The 16,237-nt window shown below is 32.8% G+C and overlaps 1 protein-coding gene across 1 annotated transcript in view; it reads right to left on the bottom strand.

The window, feature by feature from the left end:
* Window positions 1-16,237, bottom strand: part of tbck (TBC1 domain containing kinase) — a 47,323-nt gene that overhangs the window by 23,338 nt on the left and 7,748 nt on the right. Inside the window, 17 exon segments of the mRNA XM_042761505.1 lie at window positions 3,635-3,776; window positions 5,571-5,660; window positions 9,777-9,916; window positions 10,347-10,430; window positions 10,536-10,586; window positions 11,473-11,595; window positions 11,899-11,965; window positions 12,313-12,326; window positions 12,329-12,389; window positions 12,833-12,962; window positions 13,074-13,123; window positions 13,816-13,915; window positions 14,062-14,200; window positions 14,313-14,402; window positions 15,381-15,480; window positions 15,855-15,916; window positions 16,020-16,071. Of these exon segments, the coding sequence (XP_042617439.1) occupies window positions 3,635-3,776; window positions 5,571-5,660; window positions 9,777-9,916; window positions 10,347-10,430; window positions 10,536-10,586; window positions 11,473-11,595; window positions 11,899-11,965; window positions 12,313-12,326; window positions 12,329-12,389; window positions 12,833-12,962; window positions 13,074-13,123; window positions 13,816-13,915; window positions 14,062-14,200; window positions 14,313-14,402; window positions 15,381-15,480; window positions 15,855-15,916; window positions 16,020-16,071 (1,495 nt within the window).

Genomic DNA, 16,237 nt, shown 5'->3' on the forward strand with positions numbered 1-16,237 from the left:
TAATCATCCCTACCGCCTGAAGCTACAATAAAACAATTCTTAAGTTTTTTTTTTTTTTTTTTGGAATCATCTCTACCGCCTGACAGACACCACAGAATCAGGCATCCTGCGAAATCATACTCGTGTTTGTGACAATCCTTATCTCTGGAAACGGCAAAAAAAGAATTCAAATGAGATTGTCTGTTACAAGTCATTTTGCATTTTTGTTTGGTGCTACTAGTGCTGCACATTTCACCCAGACCACTAATATGACCGCATTAGCCTCTTTGCGGCCATCGCTGCAAACAAACAGGTGTTTCAGATCATTAAATTGGTTGCAACCATCGCCTAACAAACAGATGCTCAGGTGTTTCAGTTCATTAACTTGGCTGAATGAAAAAATAAACTGGTCATGAGATCTCGACATGTTAGTCACAGAAAGTAGAATACAGTAAAATGTGTATTTTAGAAAAAAAATTGATGTAGAATAAAATTCATATTATAAATCACAGATACAATTTAATTTTAGTTGAAGTTTTATGTGCCTTTGTTGCATTTTTATTACTTTTTTGTAACATTTATTTCAGTAAAATTTATAACACAAAAATTTAAAAATTCAACTAATTAAAATTAATTCTATTTTTATATAACAAAATATCAATTAATACCTATTTAATTATTATTTAATATTTATGTTTTTTTTTTTACTTCAGCTTTATTGAAATTCCTGAAATCAATTTTAATTTTTAATTTTAGTTTTAGTTACCAAAATGTCAAATCTACTATTCATATTTGTCTGTGCAAAGCATGTAAAGTAGAAAATAATACATATTGCACCTGTAATAGAATAACTGAACCAAAAACTAAACTAAAACAAATCAGATTTTATTTGATTTTGTTCAGTGTCCTAGCCCTTTATACATGGTTCTGTATCTTTTTTTAAATTTGTCATTTTTGTTTTGTTTTGTTTTGTTTTTGTTTTGGTTTGGTTAGTGTCCTACCCCTTTATATGTGTGACCCTGGAACACAAAACCTTAAGTGTCAATTTTCTGAACCTGAAATTTATACATCATATGAAAGCTGAATAAATAAGACTTCCATTGATTTATGGTTTGTTATGATATGACAATATTTGGCTGAGATACAACTATTTGAAAATCTGGAATCTGAGGGTGCAAAAAAAAATATTGAGAAAATCGCCTTTAAATTTGTCCAAATGAATTCTTAGCAATGCATATTACTAATTAAGAATTAAGTTTTGATATATTTACGGTAAGAAATTTACAAAATATCTTCATGGAACATGATCTTTACTTAATATCATAAAGTTTTTTTATGCTTAATAGCATAAAAGAAAAATCGATAATTTTGACCTATACAACGTTTTTTTGGCTATTGCTACAAATATACCCCAGCGACTTAAGACTGGTTTTGTGGTCCAGGGTCACATATGGTTTTGTATCTTTATTTTCTAGAGATTCAAAAATGTATTCAAATGTATACAGACTAAAGTGGACTACACATTATCTTAGACGGTGGGAAAAACAAAGTATGACCAGCATGCATATCTATTGCCAATTAAATAAGAACAAGACATTTAAATGCTGCTCTCCTGCCTTTTTTTACCTTTTCTCTCTCTTTCACACACACACTGTACAAAGTACACAGCGCACACACACACACACAAAAAGAAAAAAACCTTTTTAAAACCTAACCTTGGTTTACACCAGTGTGTTTTAGCCTGAAAGATACAGCGACAAGTTTCAGAAATTGTCCTGCTTTCAACTGCCACGGTACCGTGATATTTTCCACATTATTTTGGGAAGTAATCCCTGCATTGTGACTGAGTGTACACACCATCAGCGTTCCAGCAGCCCTGAATGCTCCCAGCTAATTCCCTCACATTAGACTCAATCATCGTCCATCACTTCAGCCACGGCACGCAGCTCTGTGTTGACATCAACCTCTGGGAATAAGCAGATGCCAGAGGAAACACACAGAGCTGTCCTGAACAGAACGCCACTTGTCAGGCCACGGCGGTGCCAGCTGCCTCTTCCAACATACCACACCAAAAGAACGGCATAAGCCGCAAAAAATACCCACAGGGAATAAAGCCCATTTTTTTGACAGAGGGGAGGCAAGGTGCGTCGAACCACCCAGACAACTGTGCAGTGTCCAAGACTGGGTCCACAGCAACCCTAACCAGACAGGTGTGCATCACTCTGCAGTTTCCAAGTCTGGGTCCACAGCGACTGTCTGTTTCTCTGCACTATACATAGTGTTTCTATAGTATTCAGAGGATTTACCCACAGTGCACCTGCTCTGCATAATTCTAGCATATACTAAAGGTGTGGCCACATTAATTTTGTGGGCAAAAATCAGTAATTTTATCAGGAATCCACATTTGTTTTGACATGTGCCTTTAAAAAAAAAAAAAAAGTATTTCTATTTCTATTTTTATTTCAGTTTTACAAATTCTAGTATTTCAATTTATTTAAGTTAGTTGGAAAAGAATCATCATTTTCATTTTTTAAACTTTAAATTTTATTTTATTGTAATTAAATAAAGAGCTCATTATTTTGGAATAACATAAGGGTGAGCAAATGATTAAAGTTTTTTTTTTTTAATTAATATTTTTCTTTTTATTTATTACCCACAATGCACCTGCTCTACATAACTGTAGTGACATTTAGTCAAAATTTTGTGGATGAAATCCAGTCATTTCAATAGGAATCCACATGATCATTGTTTTTTTTCTTTTCTTTTGGTAATATTTCTATTAAGCTTCTATTTTTTTTTTCAGTTTTAGTAATTCTAGTACTTCAACTTTAACAAAACATGTTCGATCTAACATTTACATTTTATTTTAGTTTTATTTTAACTCCCGAAAACAATTTTTAACACTTTTAGTTTTAACTTTCAGTTTACTTAGTTTTAAGTTTAAGTTTTTCAGCAAATAACTCAAATTGCTGAAGAATACATTTCTTTGGAATAACATTTACCCACAATGCACCTGCTCTACATAATTCTAGTTTATAATTAGGGTGTGGTCACAATTATTGTTGGTGAGAAATTTTGTGGGCGAAGTAATTTCAACAGGAATCCATGCGATCGGCTCAATTTTGCTCTCAGAAAACAGACAACAGACACTTTTTTTGCCAGCAAAATTTTGTAAAATGTGACCGGACCTTTATTCAGTTGAAGGGGTCAAAATGGGATCTTTCAAATAAAATGCAGTATAAAGCTTTTAAATAAAAGCTCAATGTACTATGCAGAAATATTCCTTCACAATGCAAATTTATGCTAACCTAACAGCAAAACAAGTAATTTAGAATCTGTCATCAGCATGCAACCACCCATGTTGACATATCAATGCCTATTCAATATTCAACAACTTGGCCTGTTGAATGAAAGTCTGAACTATACTAGCACACATAGGTTACCTAAACATAACATATCATTTACATACAGAAGTCTTAAAGGTACAGCAGCAACAGCTTGGAAATGGTCACGAGAAACTAAATCATTGTTTTTGCTACAAGAAAACCTACCTAAAGTAACAATATAGATGGACTTTAGTATGGAAAAAAATAATAAAATGCTAAAAGAATATGTAAAAGAAAAAAAAATGTGCATGTGCACTGGTGACTCTTACCAGGCAGGTCTGAGAAGAGCAGTATGCACTCGTTGAAGCCGTTGGCCAGCAGGCGGTCCCTCAGCTGCTGTAGAATAGCTACAAAAATGCACAAAAAAAAAGAGTACCATAACAAAATCATACAGCCCCACAACTGTAACATCTTTTCAATAATATAACAAACATACATACTAAATCATAAAAGAAATGAGTTATTATGAGTGCATTTTGCAGGCTTTGCACTGTAACAGCTGCGCATTAATATGGTCAACAGGCCATCTGTATCATGGCTGTTGCTATATTGTGTAATTTCTGATTTGTGGAACGATCCACATTTATAAAAAATACATTTATATAATGTTATTATTTCAAAAAGTGATAATAAATAAGTTTGTTCATAAGTCATGAATTTGTTGTATATTTAAAGAAAAATTTACTCATAAAAAAATCAGTAACTTATTGTTTATTGTTGCGTGACCATCAAAGGATAGCATAGCATCTTGAAATATTATAATTTTTTAAATTAAATTACACAAGTATAGTTTTTATGTTATTAATATTATTTATGCTAACAACAACAATAATAAAAATAATTTGAACATTATTATTAATACAAAAATCTAATAATAATAAAAAAATAACAAACATATTAATAATTATTACATAATTTATTATAAATTACTTTATTATAAATATTGTATTATTATTATTATTGTGTGTTTTACCATAAGATGCTACACATTACAGAATGTATGATTAAACAATGCACAATTAGTCCATTAGTGCTTATTGTTTTGGAAATGCAAAAAGAACAAATCTGACGCATCTATCATCATCAAAGATGTAATCAGAACAATTCAACATGCCATAAATTACTACAGTGCAATCACTATAATTACTGCCAAGGTTATATGTCCTTCTATAATTTTACCAACTGGATCATCTTAACAGTGTTTTTGTGACCTTAATTTGAAGATGTTTTATTCCACAAAGCAAAACAAAAGGAACCAGTCAACTTCAGGAGAAAAAGGGACAATAAAGGCCTGTTCACACTAAGCATGATAACTATAAAGATAACAATAAAGATATTGTTCTAAAAATCGTTCTCAATATTAAAGAATAGCAGAGTCCATACCACAAATATAACAATAAAGACACAGAGAAACGAATCACTTTCAGAACTATTTTTTCCAGCTGATGAATGATAAAAATATTGACAGCCAATCAGAATCCATCCTGCTGTAATGAGCTCGAGAATTTAAATGCGTGTGTGCTTAGAATAAACAGACGATATCGTTCGCTGGTGTGGATGCTAATATCGATATCTTTATAGTTATCGTTCTTGGTGTGAACAAGCCTTAACACTTCATAATAAGGTCCTATTTGTTATTGTTCTTTAGTGCAGTAGCTATAATCCATCCAGAAAATAATTATGAAATCTTGCCAATGAGTCGCTGATACACTCACGCACAAAACATACAAATGAAACAAACAAAAACAAACAAACAAACATAAAAGAAAGAAAGAACATTCATTCTTGCACAAAATCCATTTTTACATGAGCAACAATGTGATTAATATGAATAAACAGCACGGGCCCTTTTATAATTCCCAATAAAACACCTCAGCGATTGTTAAATTCATCAGAGGAAACCTGTATTTGTAATTCAGGCCTTTGCTTCACACAGCCCTCTGTGAAACGAGAGGACGTGTGTGGGAGTGTAATGAACAGCCAACATCCCCGCATCTCTCTGCCGTCTCCCTCCAGCACCTGTTCCAACACTGCCTCTTTTCCCATGGTTCTGCTCGGATGTATAATCCATTTCAGCAGTTGATTGGTGGCTCGGCCTCAGAGGGGTTTAGGGAGAAATGAGAGGACGAGCGCGAGACAGGCTTCGGTCTAGCCAAAACAGCTCCCTGCTGGGAAGAGCTCCATCTCTGACTGAGACAGACTGACCGCTGCTAAACATGACAGCACGGCCCCGGAGGAGTCGAAATTAAGAGGCAACAAGGAGCTGTGCACGATGGGACGAGGTCCAATGACATCCTGACACCCAATATAGATGATGTCAGAAACAATATAGATTAACGTTCAAAAGGTTTGAAGTTGGAGTGATTTTTTAATGTTTTTGAAAGTCTCTTATGTTCACCAAGGCTGCATTTATTTGATCAAAAATATTGATGCAATATTGTGAAATATTATCACAATTCATGTTTTTATTTTAATTAGGGGTGGGTGATAAGACCAAAATCATATATCATGATATGAGTAATTTTATTTCACGGTAATGATATATATCACGATATATACCGCGTGCATAATTATTAGGCACGTTGATATTCCGATGATATTTTTTTTATCATCAGAATATCAATGTGCCTAATAATTATCTACAGGTGTAGTTATTTATTTTTGCTATAAATAACATCTTTATGATATCAACATTTTTCATACCATAGAAAAAATTGAAAACTTAAGCTCACCAAAGACAAGAAACTAATAGCAAGCAATAGGAAAAAACTACAGTTGAACAATGTATGTAGCATTTCTAATTGATTTGTTCTAAGTAATAAACTGTAGGCCTACACAAACACTGTATATTCTTCACTGTGATTTAGGCAAGAGCAGTGAGAGATTTTCTCTATTTTGTTGTTTGATTAACGTGAACAACATACTGCAGGAATATCAGACTGCTGTCACTTTAAGAGCTGCCCAAAAATCGCTTGTTTTTAAACTTCAATGCTTAAAAAACGTGCAAACGTGAAAAAAGCAGGAATATTAGACTGCTGTCACTTTAAGAACTGCCCAAAAATCACTTGTTTTTAAACTTAAATGCTTAAAAACATGCAAACGTGAAAAAAGCAGGAATATTAGACTGCTGTCACTTTAAGAGCTGCCCAAAAATAACTTGTTTTTAAACTTAAATGCTTAAAAACATGCAAATGTGAAACAAGCAGGAATATTAGACTGCTGTCACTTTAAGAACTGCCCAAAAATCACTTGTTTTTAAACTTAAATTCTTAAAAAACATGCAAACGTGAAAAAAGCAGGAATATTAGACTGCTGTCACTTTAAGAACTGCCCAAAAATCACTTGTTTTTAAACGTCAATTCTTAAAAAACATGCAAACGTGAAAAAAGCAGGAATATTAGACTGCTGTCACTTTAAGAACTGCACAAAAATCACTTGTTTTTAAACGTCAATTCTTAAAAAACATGCAAACGAGAAAAAAGCAGGAATATTAGACTGCTGTCACTTTAAGAACTGCCCAAAAATCGCTTGTTTTTAAACTTCAATGCTTAAAAAACGTGCAAACGAGTAAAAAAAAGCAGGAATATTAGACTGCTGTCACTTTACCGAACTGCCCAAAATCGCTTGTTTTTAAACTTCAATGCTTAAAAAACGTGCAAACGTGAAAAAAGCAGGAATATTAGACTGCTGTCACTTTAAGAGCTGCCCAAGTACCACTTGTTTTAAAACTTCAATGATTAAAAACACCTGCAAACAAAAAACATTCATCACAATAAAACAAAGTAAAATCAAACCAACATATAAACAATATACAAAAAACACCACAAAATCTACAAAGATTTACAAATATATAACATATACATTACCTATACCGGCCCTAATTTTAATATATTTTAAAATGCAATTTATTTCTGTGATGCAAAGCTGAATTTTCAGCATCATTACTCCAGTCTTAAGTGTCACATGATCCTTCATAAATCATTCTAGTATACTGATTTGCTGATCAATCAACTGTTTAAATATAGCATTTGTAATCTTCTGAAATCTTTTGTAACCTTATAAATTTCAATTTTACTTTTTGAACGCATCCTTGCTGGAGTATTAATTTATTTTAAAAAATCTTACAGACCCCAAACTGCCAGTAATGTCCTTCTTAAGTAACAGAACGTCACTCTTGATTGCATCATAACAAATATTACCCAATTAGGTCCAAAATTACACGTTTGCCATTTTGTCCAAGCAATTTAATGAATGCTTTGAAAGAAAATCAAAACAAAAACCGTTAGTTTTGGCAAAAAAACTGGCCTCTCCAACATTATCAGAATACCAACATGAAGCAGGACACAAAACTAGGTCACTTTGCTGTGAATTTCAGGCCTTATGCTGCCAAATATAATAGCGCTCATGCAGACTTTATTGAGCAGAGCCAAATCCTCAACTAACATCAGCCAAGATGTATTCATGCCTCAAAGACAGTTTGATAATAACAAGATAAGTCAAGTCAAGATCAAATATTATCCAAACTACAGTGAAAATTAAAATGACAACAACTGTGGGAAGAAACGGCCATCAAGCAAAAGCATCTGGTGATGGACAAAAAGAATCTAGATTTCCTGTAAAAAATGTGAACAGGGTGTTTTGGATGGTTGCTATGGCATGACCAGATTGTTGCTAGGGTATTCTGGCCCATGTTAACAAGGTCCACCTTGTTTCAGAGAAAAGCATAAAATTCTACAAACTTTAAAAGAGCGCAAGGTGACTTTGGGATTGTGTTGACAAGAAAACAAACACTTCCAGATCAAATGCACTGGGAATCCTGGCAGGGTTAAGTGTATATAATGGTCCGCTCAGAGACTCCAGTTCAGAAACTCCAACACACCATCATTAACATCCTCTCAATACACTCCTTCTAAACCATAAAATCAAACATAAAAACACCTAACCAAACGCCATTAACCTAACACCGCTTCACTCCTCTTGCATCAAAGACCAATTCGGTGTTGATTCCCACAACTCATCATTTATTTGCACCCTCAATCACAGAGCTGTGGGTGGATTTGTCTGTGGAGGTCACCTATCCATCAGGGTAGAGAGACATCATCTTGGCATTTGAAAAAAAATAAAGAGGGAGCATTTGTGAATCCCAGAATGTTCTGGTGTGTGCTTGCTTGAGGAAAACTTGGCCAGCAAACAAATCTCAGGGTCAGCCGCGTGTGTGAGCACCCTATCAATGACACAAGCCCCAGCAGATCTGACATGTGACAGGATGTGAATGCATAGATGTTTAATGTAATATTTAAATGCATTAAATGTAATAATTTATTCCTGATATAATTATTAATCATTAGAGACAATGTCTGATTTAGATATTAGATTTAGGGTTTTTGCAATTTTTACGAAGGTAAATTTAAGACTTTTTAAAGACCTTTTTAAGACCAATCATAGATAATTTAAGAAACAAATTAAAGGGAAAACAAAAATTCAATCTAAACACAAAATACAAATTACAAAACACAAAACACAATGAGCCTGTAAAAGCACTGGCAACTGATCTCCATTACCTTTTACTTCATTTTACACACGAACACACACAAAAATTGCTTGACCAGAATATGAAAATGACTTTTACTGTACCTTATCTCACTGCAAAAAAGTGTTTTTCTTTAGTATTTTTGCCTTGTTATCCAGTGCAAATGTCTAAAGATTCTTAAATCAAGATAAATACGAAATGACATAAGAAGAGGATCAAAATGAATTGAACTCATGAGAAACAAAAGGACAAAAATCTGCCGATGGGCTGAGATAATGCAACTTAATTCAAAGGGAAAACAAGTTTTCATACCCCAGATATTTGTTCTTGTTTTAAGCATAAACTCATTTAATTGTGTTCAGTTTCCCAAGACTTCATATCTTCATTTTGCATCTCATGTAAATATCTTGATTTAAGAATGTTTAGATATTGTATTAGAAAACAAGACAAAAATCCTGATATATAGTTCTCTTTTTTATTATTTAATGCAATGACTTTATTATTTTAAGACTTTAAGACTCTGATTTAAGACCTTTTAAAGCCTTAATTTGTGGAAGGCCAAATTAAGACCTTTTAAGATCATTTTAAGACGCACAGAAATGATTACATCATATTATTATTAAATAGTAATAATTTAAGTAAAAAAAAAAATTATAATGAAATACTATTATTACTATTAATTATAATAAAAATAATAATTACAATATAATTATTTAGTATTTAATTTGATTATTATATATTAGAATTTTATAAAACATATATAACAATTATTATTATCATATTCTATTAACTGGATAAAAAAATAATAACATCGCTCACTTGATTTTACTTCGACAAGAACACAAAAATTTAAAAAATAACTAAAAGTAAACATAATGTCAATTTTGATTTGATTTCGATGTGATCTCATGTGTTTTTGAAATATTTACACTTACGTCAGGTATGAATCCAATCTCGTTCAGGTGGTTGCTCAGCTCAGGGTCGTGGAATGCAATCATCTGCGAGAAGACGGTCAGATATTCTGGAAAAGTGAAGAATAAGAGCATTCAGGCGTTTGCACTCATGCCAAAAACACTTTTAACATGTTACACCCATGGCAGGACAAACACTTTGCTCAAAGCTCAGTCAGACAGCAAAACAAAGCAATTCTGCTCCTGAAGTGCTGACAGCAGAGCTAGCAAACTCAACAACAAACATGCCAGGCTACAAAAATCCTGTAAGTTTTTATGGCTGTAATCACTGTAGTGTAACAGCCATAAACACTTAAAGGATTTTTAAGAAACAGCTGCAACAACAGCAAGCATGTGCAAACTGCCATATGCAAATCAGGCATGTTGTAAATTGATAAAATCTGGGTACCTTTTTTTTCTTTAGCCTTCATTGAAAATTGCACATTCCCAATCCAGCGCAGTAGTTATATTCTTTATGGTGGAACAAAAAGATCACCTTACCTTGTATCACATGCGAGTTGTCCTTCAGGAAGAAATTGTACAGATATTTGGGAATGAAGGCCGACATGCATGCATATGCAAGAGCTGAGAGGAAAAATAATAACAAGACTGAGTTCAGCTAGAGGCACTAATCAGGAAGAATGTCAAAAATAAATAAATAAATACATAAAAATTGGCCAGAAACCTTACCTTCATTGCTGAAATTTAGATAGAGGAAAGGTGCGCAAAGCGAATCCAAGCCTACAGCAAAAACATCAAATGAGCACATTCACAGGAAAATCACATAAGACCTGTCAAGAACACAACCGTGTCATATTTCATCCTAAAATAAAAAAAGATTACGATTTTTTGCATTGTGACATTATTGTCATCACAAGAGAGAAAAAAAAATAAAAAAAGGAGAGAAAAAAGAAACAATTTAAATTCTATTTATACATTATGATAATATTTGTTGTATTGCATCCAATGATAGATATGAAAATCAACACTGTATTACAGTAATGAACATTTTTATTCAGAATAAAGCGAATTGCAAAAAAAAAAAGAATGGAAGAAAATGAGTTTGATTCAGAAAAAAAAAATCATCTGAAAATACCCTAAAAATAGAACAAATTTATTTTATGTGAAATAAGATGAGTTATTATTTAAACTGTAAAATATTTGTACACCATGGTAGCTGCATTAAGTAATTAATCAGTATTATTTTTTTATAATCTGTTGTTAAATCAGCATAAATTAATGTATTACAGTAATGAGAATATCAAAACTGAGAACAATTACATACCATTATAATTAGAATTCTGGCAGAAAATGTGCTTAATTTTAATGATAATAAACACCATAACGAAAAACACCTTAATGGTCCTGAAAAATAACTTTAATTTTATTTATGAAAAACATAATTTCTTAATATTTTAGGGTGAAATATATCCCAGATGTATTGTTGACAGGTTTTGTGAGACTCACCCACACAGACATTAATAAATCACATCAGCGACAATATTTGATTTGATCTGTTATCTTTATGAAATAGTGAGTGTACTAAAGAAACACTGAGTCTCTGGTGCCATCTAGTGGCAGAAAGAGAAACCGTGCACATAACCCCACCCAAGCATGGCTCCATCACCTTGCCAGTACACCAGATCAGGATGAGACACCACCCAGGCCTTGAGCACCCGCCGACACTTGATGTGACCCTGAGGTGACGACAGCAGCTCATCGTACTGGTGACAGCGATAAAATCCCAATCCAAAAATTAACACAAATCACAAGAAAGGCTGAACGAACGTCGAAAGCTTCTAATGCATAAAATCTGCAGACTTGAATGAACTCAGGATGACTAGTGGCGAAGTGGGCGAGGAGGTCTCCGTCAGTGCTGTTCGCTCTGGGATCATTTGAAATATTTATCAGTGGACAGTCAAATCTTAACAAGGCTTAAAGGTGTAGACAGGCACTTCACAAACAAAGTGAATAATTCAACAGGCTGATGAATTATTCAGCTTTTCAATAACCTCAATCAGTGTGAAGACTATTAAACACATGGAAAAGAATCTCACCTGTCTATCAGAGGGGATAGGTGTGTCCTTATCGATGCCGTCATATTTAGATTGGATATCCCCCTGTGGGAGTATATTAAGTGATTTGAATCTGGGAAATAAAAATAGGAGTGTCACACTAAAAGGCACAGTTAATATTAGAATTAAATAACTGCACTGCTTTAAAGTGAAATGTGCATTGAATTTATGTCCAAATTCGATTGACTGGACACGTCACACAAACACAGGAATCAGTAGTCCATTAATGACCATAAAACACCAGGCATGCCTTACAGCTGGCAAATGCATCAACATTTTGATTTGACTCTATAGAAAATCTGCCCACAGTTCCCTATTAAAAAGGTCATAAAACATCTAATGATGAACAAATACAATATATTCCTTGGCGTAAATGCAGTATTTATGTATACCTCAACTCCTAGACTAGAAGAGGAGGAATATCAACCCTCGCCTCCTTCCAGATCTGGTTCTTCTTGTAGGGGTACGCCTACAAATGAATGAAAACACATTGATGGAATTATTTACAGTAATAGCAGTGTTTTAAAACTCATTTTATGAGCTGATGAAGTCTGATAAACTGACATATTATTAATTCATCACTCAACAACAAGGGTTCTCCGATCACCATCAACAAAAAAAGGACAGATAAATCAATATTAATGACCTAAATCCTAAAACTAACCTCAAAAACAACTTCTGCCATTTTTAGACAAAAATCGGCACATGATTTTGACTCTTTATGAACCATTTTTTCTGTGGGTGGACATCCATCATGAGGTGATTTCATCAGCTATTCTTACTGTATGTGGTCATTTTCAGAAACTATGTGTGTGTGTGTGTGCGTGTGTGTGTGTGTGTGTGTGTGTGTGTGTGTGTGTGTGTGAAGGACCTTGAGCAGTCTGTCGAAGAGAAAGTGTGTGTGTGAAGGACCTTGAGCAGTCTGTCGAAGAGGACAATGCGGGTGAGCTGGTACTCGGTGTCTCTCTCCCGGATAATGAGGGGCAGTGTGACGGTGGCAGACAGTTCATTACTGCTGTTAGACTGAGGCAGGCTGGATTGCCTGCGGGACACACGGGACATTTCCATAGCATCAGACACACACTGACTGCCGCCAAACACACCAGAACACTGAACACAAGATCAGACTTAATGAATAAGAGATGATTCTTACTCATCTTCTAATAACTGATAATACGTCTTTCCTGCAACATACTTTAGCCTCTGGAATGAGAGATCAGCAGTGTTTTAGTGTGTCAACTCACATGCCTTATATATATATATATATATATATATATATATATATATATATATATATATATATATATATATATATTATATATATATATATATATATATATATATTAGCATATTTAAACACACACATATTTAAAAAATAACCTTTTGTGATAAATATGTAGATAATTAATTGTTTTTTTATTTAATGTCAAATTTTTATGATTTAGCTTAACAACTAAAATTGGAAAAAAAACTTTTGTTAAAAAAAGCATGTTTCAAATGTTTTAATTTCTTTTTACATTATTAAATATATGTATATATATGTAAACACACAACTAGCATATTTAAAAAAAGAACCTTTTGTGATAAATATGTAGATAATGCATATTTAAATTTTTTTAAATGTCAAAATTTTTACTGATTTTAAAATAATTCAATATAAACTTAAATCTTAATTATAAATATAAATATTGAAGATATTGTAAACGTACAATAAAAAATTCCAATATTATCTACAATATAATATAACTGATCAAAAAAAAAACTTCTCCTAAAACACTTAAAAATCCTATAAAATTAGATACAATGTATATAATATACATTTATTTATTTTTGTACTTTTTTTATTACATTTTTAGTATTACACATTTATGGCCTATATGAGCAAACACGCTTACATTTTTTAGCTGATAAAGAGAAAGAGTCACAGTTGTGTCATCAAGGAGGAAACTTCTGTCGCGGCCTTGACCAAAAGACTCGCCATCCTCCAAAATGAACCTGGAGAGCAAACACACTTGAGCATGGTAATAAGCTATATGAATGCAAACAGCTATTTAAAACAGATGACTTATTCTGCACACTGAAACAATCATTAAGCTGATTCTAAAGCTGGCAATATGTGGGGATCACAGACGTGTGAGTACTTGGGAAGGGTGCAGATGGGAGGTTTGGACTGGATGATCTCTTGATTGGTCAGCTCTTTCTCCAGGTCTCCTCCTGCCAAACACCACAGATGATGCACCTCATCAATGGCTCGCTCTTGCAGGTAGTTCTCTTCATCATCTGCACAACACAGCATTAAACTCAAAAAAAAAATTAAAAGATCATTCATAAAAAATATTAATAAAAAAATTAATAAATTATTACAGTTAAATAAAAATAACAGCAACTGAACCTTTCCAGAGTTCACTGATGTCCTCAGGAAGCTGTAAATGAGCACAGCGCAGGGAGGCGGCAAACAGACGCCAAGGGCTCTGGAAGGGTGCAGACACTAACGATTATCATAAACTAACCATAATTATTAACCAATCATAATACTCACACACTCTTTTCACTAACAATTAGTGAAGACACTGATCATTTTTATTAATTATTAAGCATGTTTGGTCCTCTATGTTTACTCACATGCTGTATGTATTAATGATTATTATAAGTTTTAATATTAATTAATTTATAAAAATGTTTAAGAAATAAATTAATAAATTATTACAGTTAACTAAAACTAACAAAAAAACATAAAAAATGTTTAAGAAATAAATTAATAAATTATTACAGTTAACTAAAACTAACAGGAAAACATAAAAAGTTGTTACTTGAAATAAAATATATGTTAACTAAAAATAAAATACAATGCACTGTATGTATTAATTATTAGAAGTATTAATATTAATAAGTAAATCAATTCCAATAATGTGGTAATCCAATTAGATGACAGCAAACTTATTTTAAATAAAATAAACGTTAACTGAAATAAAATAAAATATACAAAAGTTTGTTGCAAAGCAACATTTCTCATTTTAATTTAGTTTAACTTGATTAGTTTAGTTTGAATTGATTCTGAATACTTATTCTTGAAATAAAATAAAATTGAACTAAAACTAAAACTCAAATAAAACCAAAAATAAACCTCAATAGTAACAATGAAAAAAAACACAAAATTAATAAAAATTTGTCTACAAATTGTACTAAATTAACTAAACGTGTGTGTGTGTGTGTGTTTGTGTGTGTGTGTGTCAGTGTGTGAAAATATTGAGATGCAATATATTGTATATCAATCAATAAATTTTATAACTGTATCACCCATTCCTACAAAGAATTTAAATAATACAATTATTGATAAAATAATTGGTTAAGTATAAGATCACATGAAGAGATTTCATGGCATAATGACAATGTCAAATTGTCCCTTCTGACCACATGAAAAGCTTTGGAAGATGAGAGAGAGTTTCATAGAGTTTATTTCTATAAAGAAATGATAAAGGGCTAAATACTGTAGGTAACCTTTTTGGAGGGAGAAACGTCAGGCATTTCCTCAATAAAGCCTGCACATTTTCAGGCAGCTCCTGGGAAAAAGACGGAGACAAGAATATTAGTAAAGCATCAAACCCAGCCAAACTCTGATAAATCAGCACTATCCGTCATTCATGCTATAAACCCCACTGAAAAGTGAAGTTTTATGAGGACATTTGGAAAACGTTAGTCGTACGAGCAGTGAGAGTTCAGTGTCAAGCTAAGAAGAGTTTATCTGAGAGGTTTCAAAGTAAACCTTTTAAAGTCAAATTCCTTTGAGATGAAACCACTGAGATAAAGCACTTCCTACCATGACACTGATTGTGTATTCTTCTGTCCGACAGTAAAAGAAAACATAATCAAATATCTTTGCAAGGAATGTAAAGTACAAAGATGAAAGGCTATCCATTAAGAAGAGCAAACTTACCTTAATTGTATCTAAGCACCCGTGTTCCTCGCCAAGAACAGTGATTATGTCATCCATGCATCCTGCAGAGACAATAAGGTATTGCAATGGTGAAAGGCATTACAACAGAAAACAGACATAATGTGATGTGAATACATAAACAGTGTCACATAAACACGAACTTGCCTAAGGTGAAGATGAACTTCATTCTCTCATTAATATTAATGTTCTGTAGAATCTGCTTTCCCCATTGGATAACACAAGTCACATGACATTAAATAGTAAATGTTAGAATCACTGTGGTCACAGTTAAAAAGCATATTTTTGCAGTATGCAAATTTTCTATGACCCACTACATTTGCCAAAAGTGCAGTATACAACAGAGCATATTAAATCCAATGCTG

Source organism: Cyprinus carpio, chromosome A1, assembly GCF_018340385.1.
Source record: "Cyprinus carpio isolate SPL01 chromosome A1, ASM1834038v1, whole genome shotgun sequence".
Taxonomy (NCBI): Eukaryota; Metazoa; Chordata; class Actinopteri; order Cypriniformes; family Cyprinidae; genus Cyprinus; species Cyprinus carpio.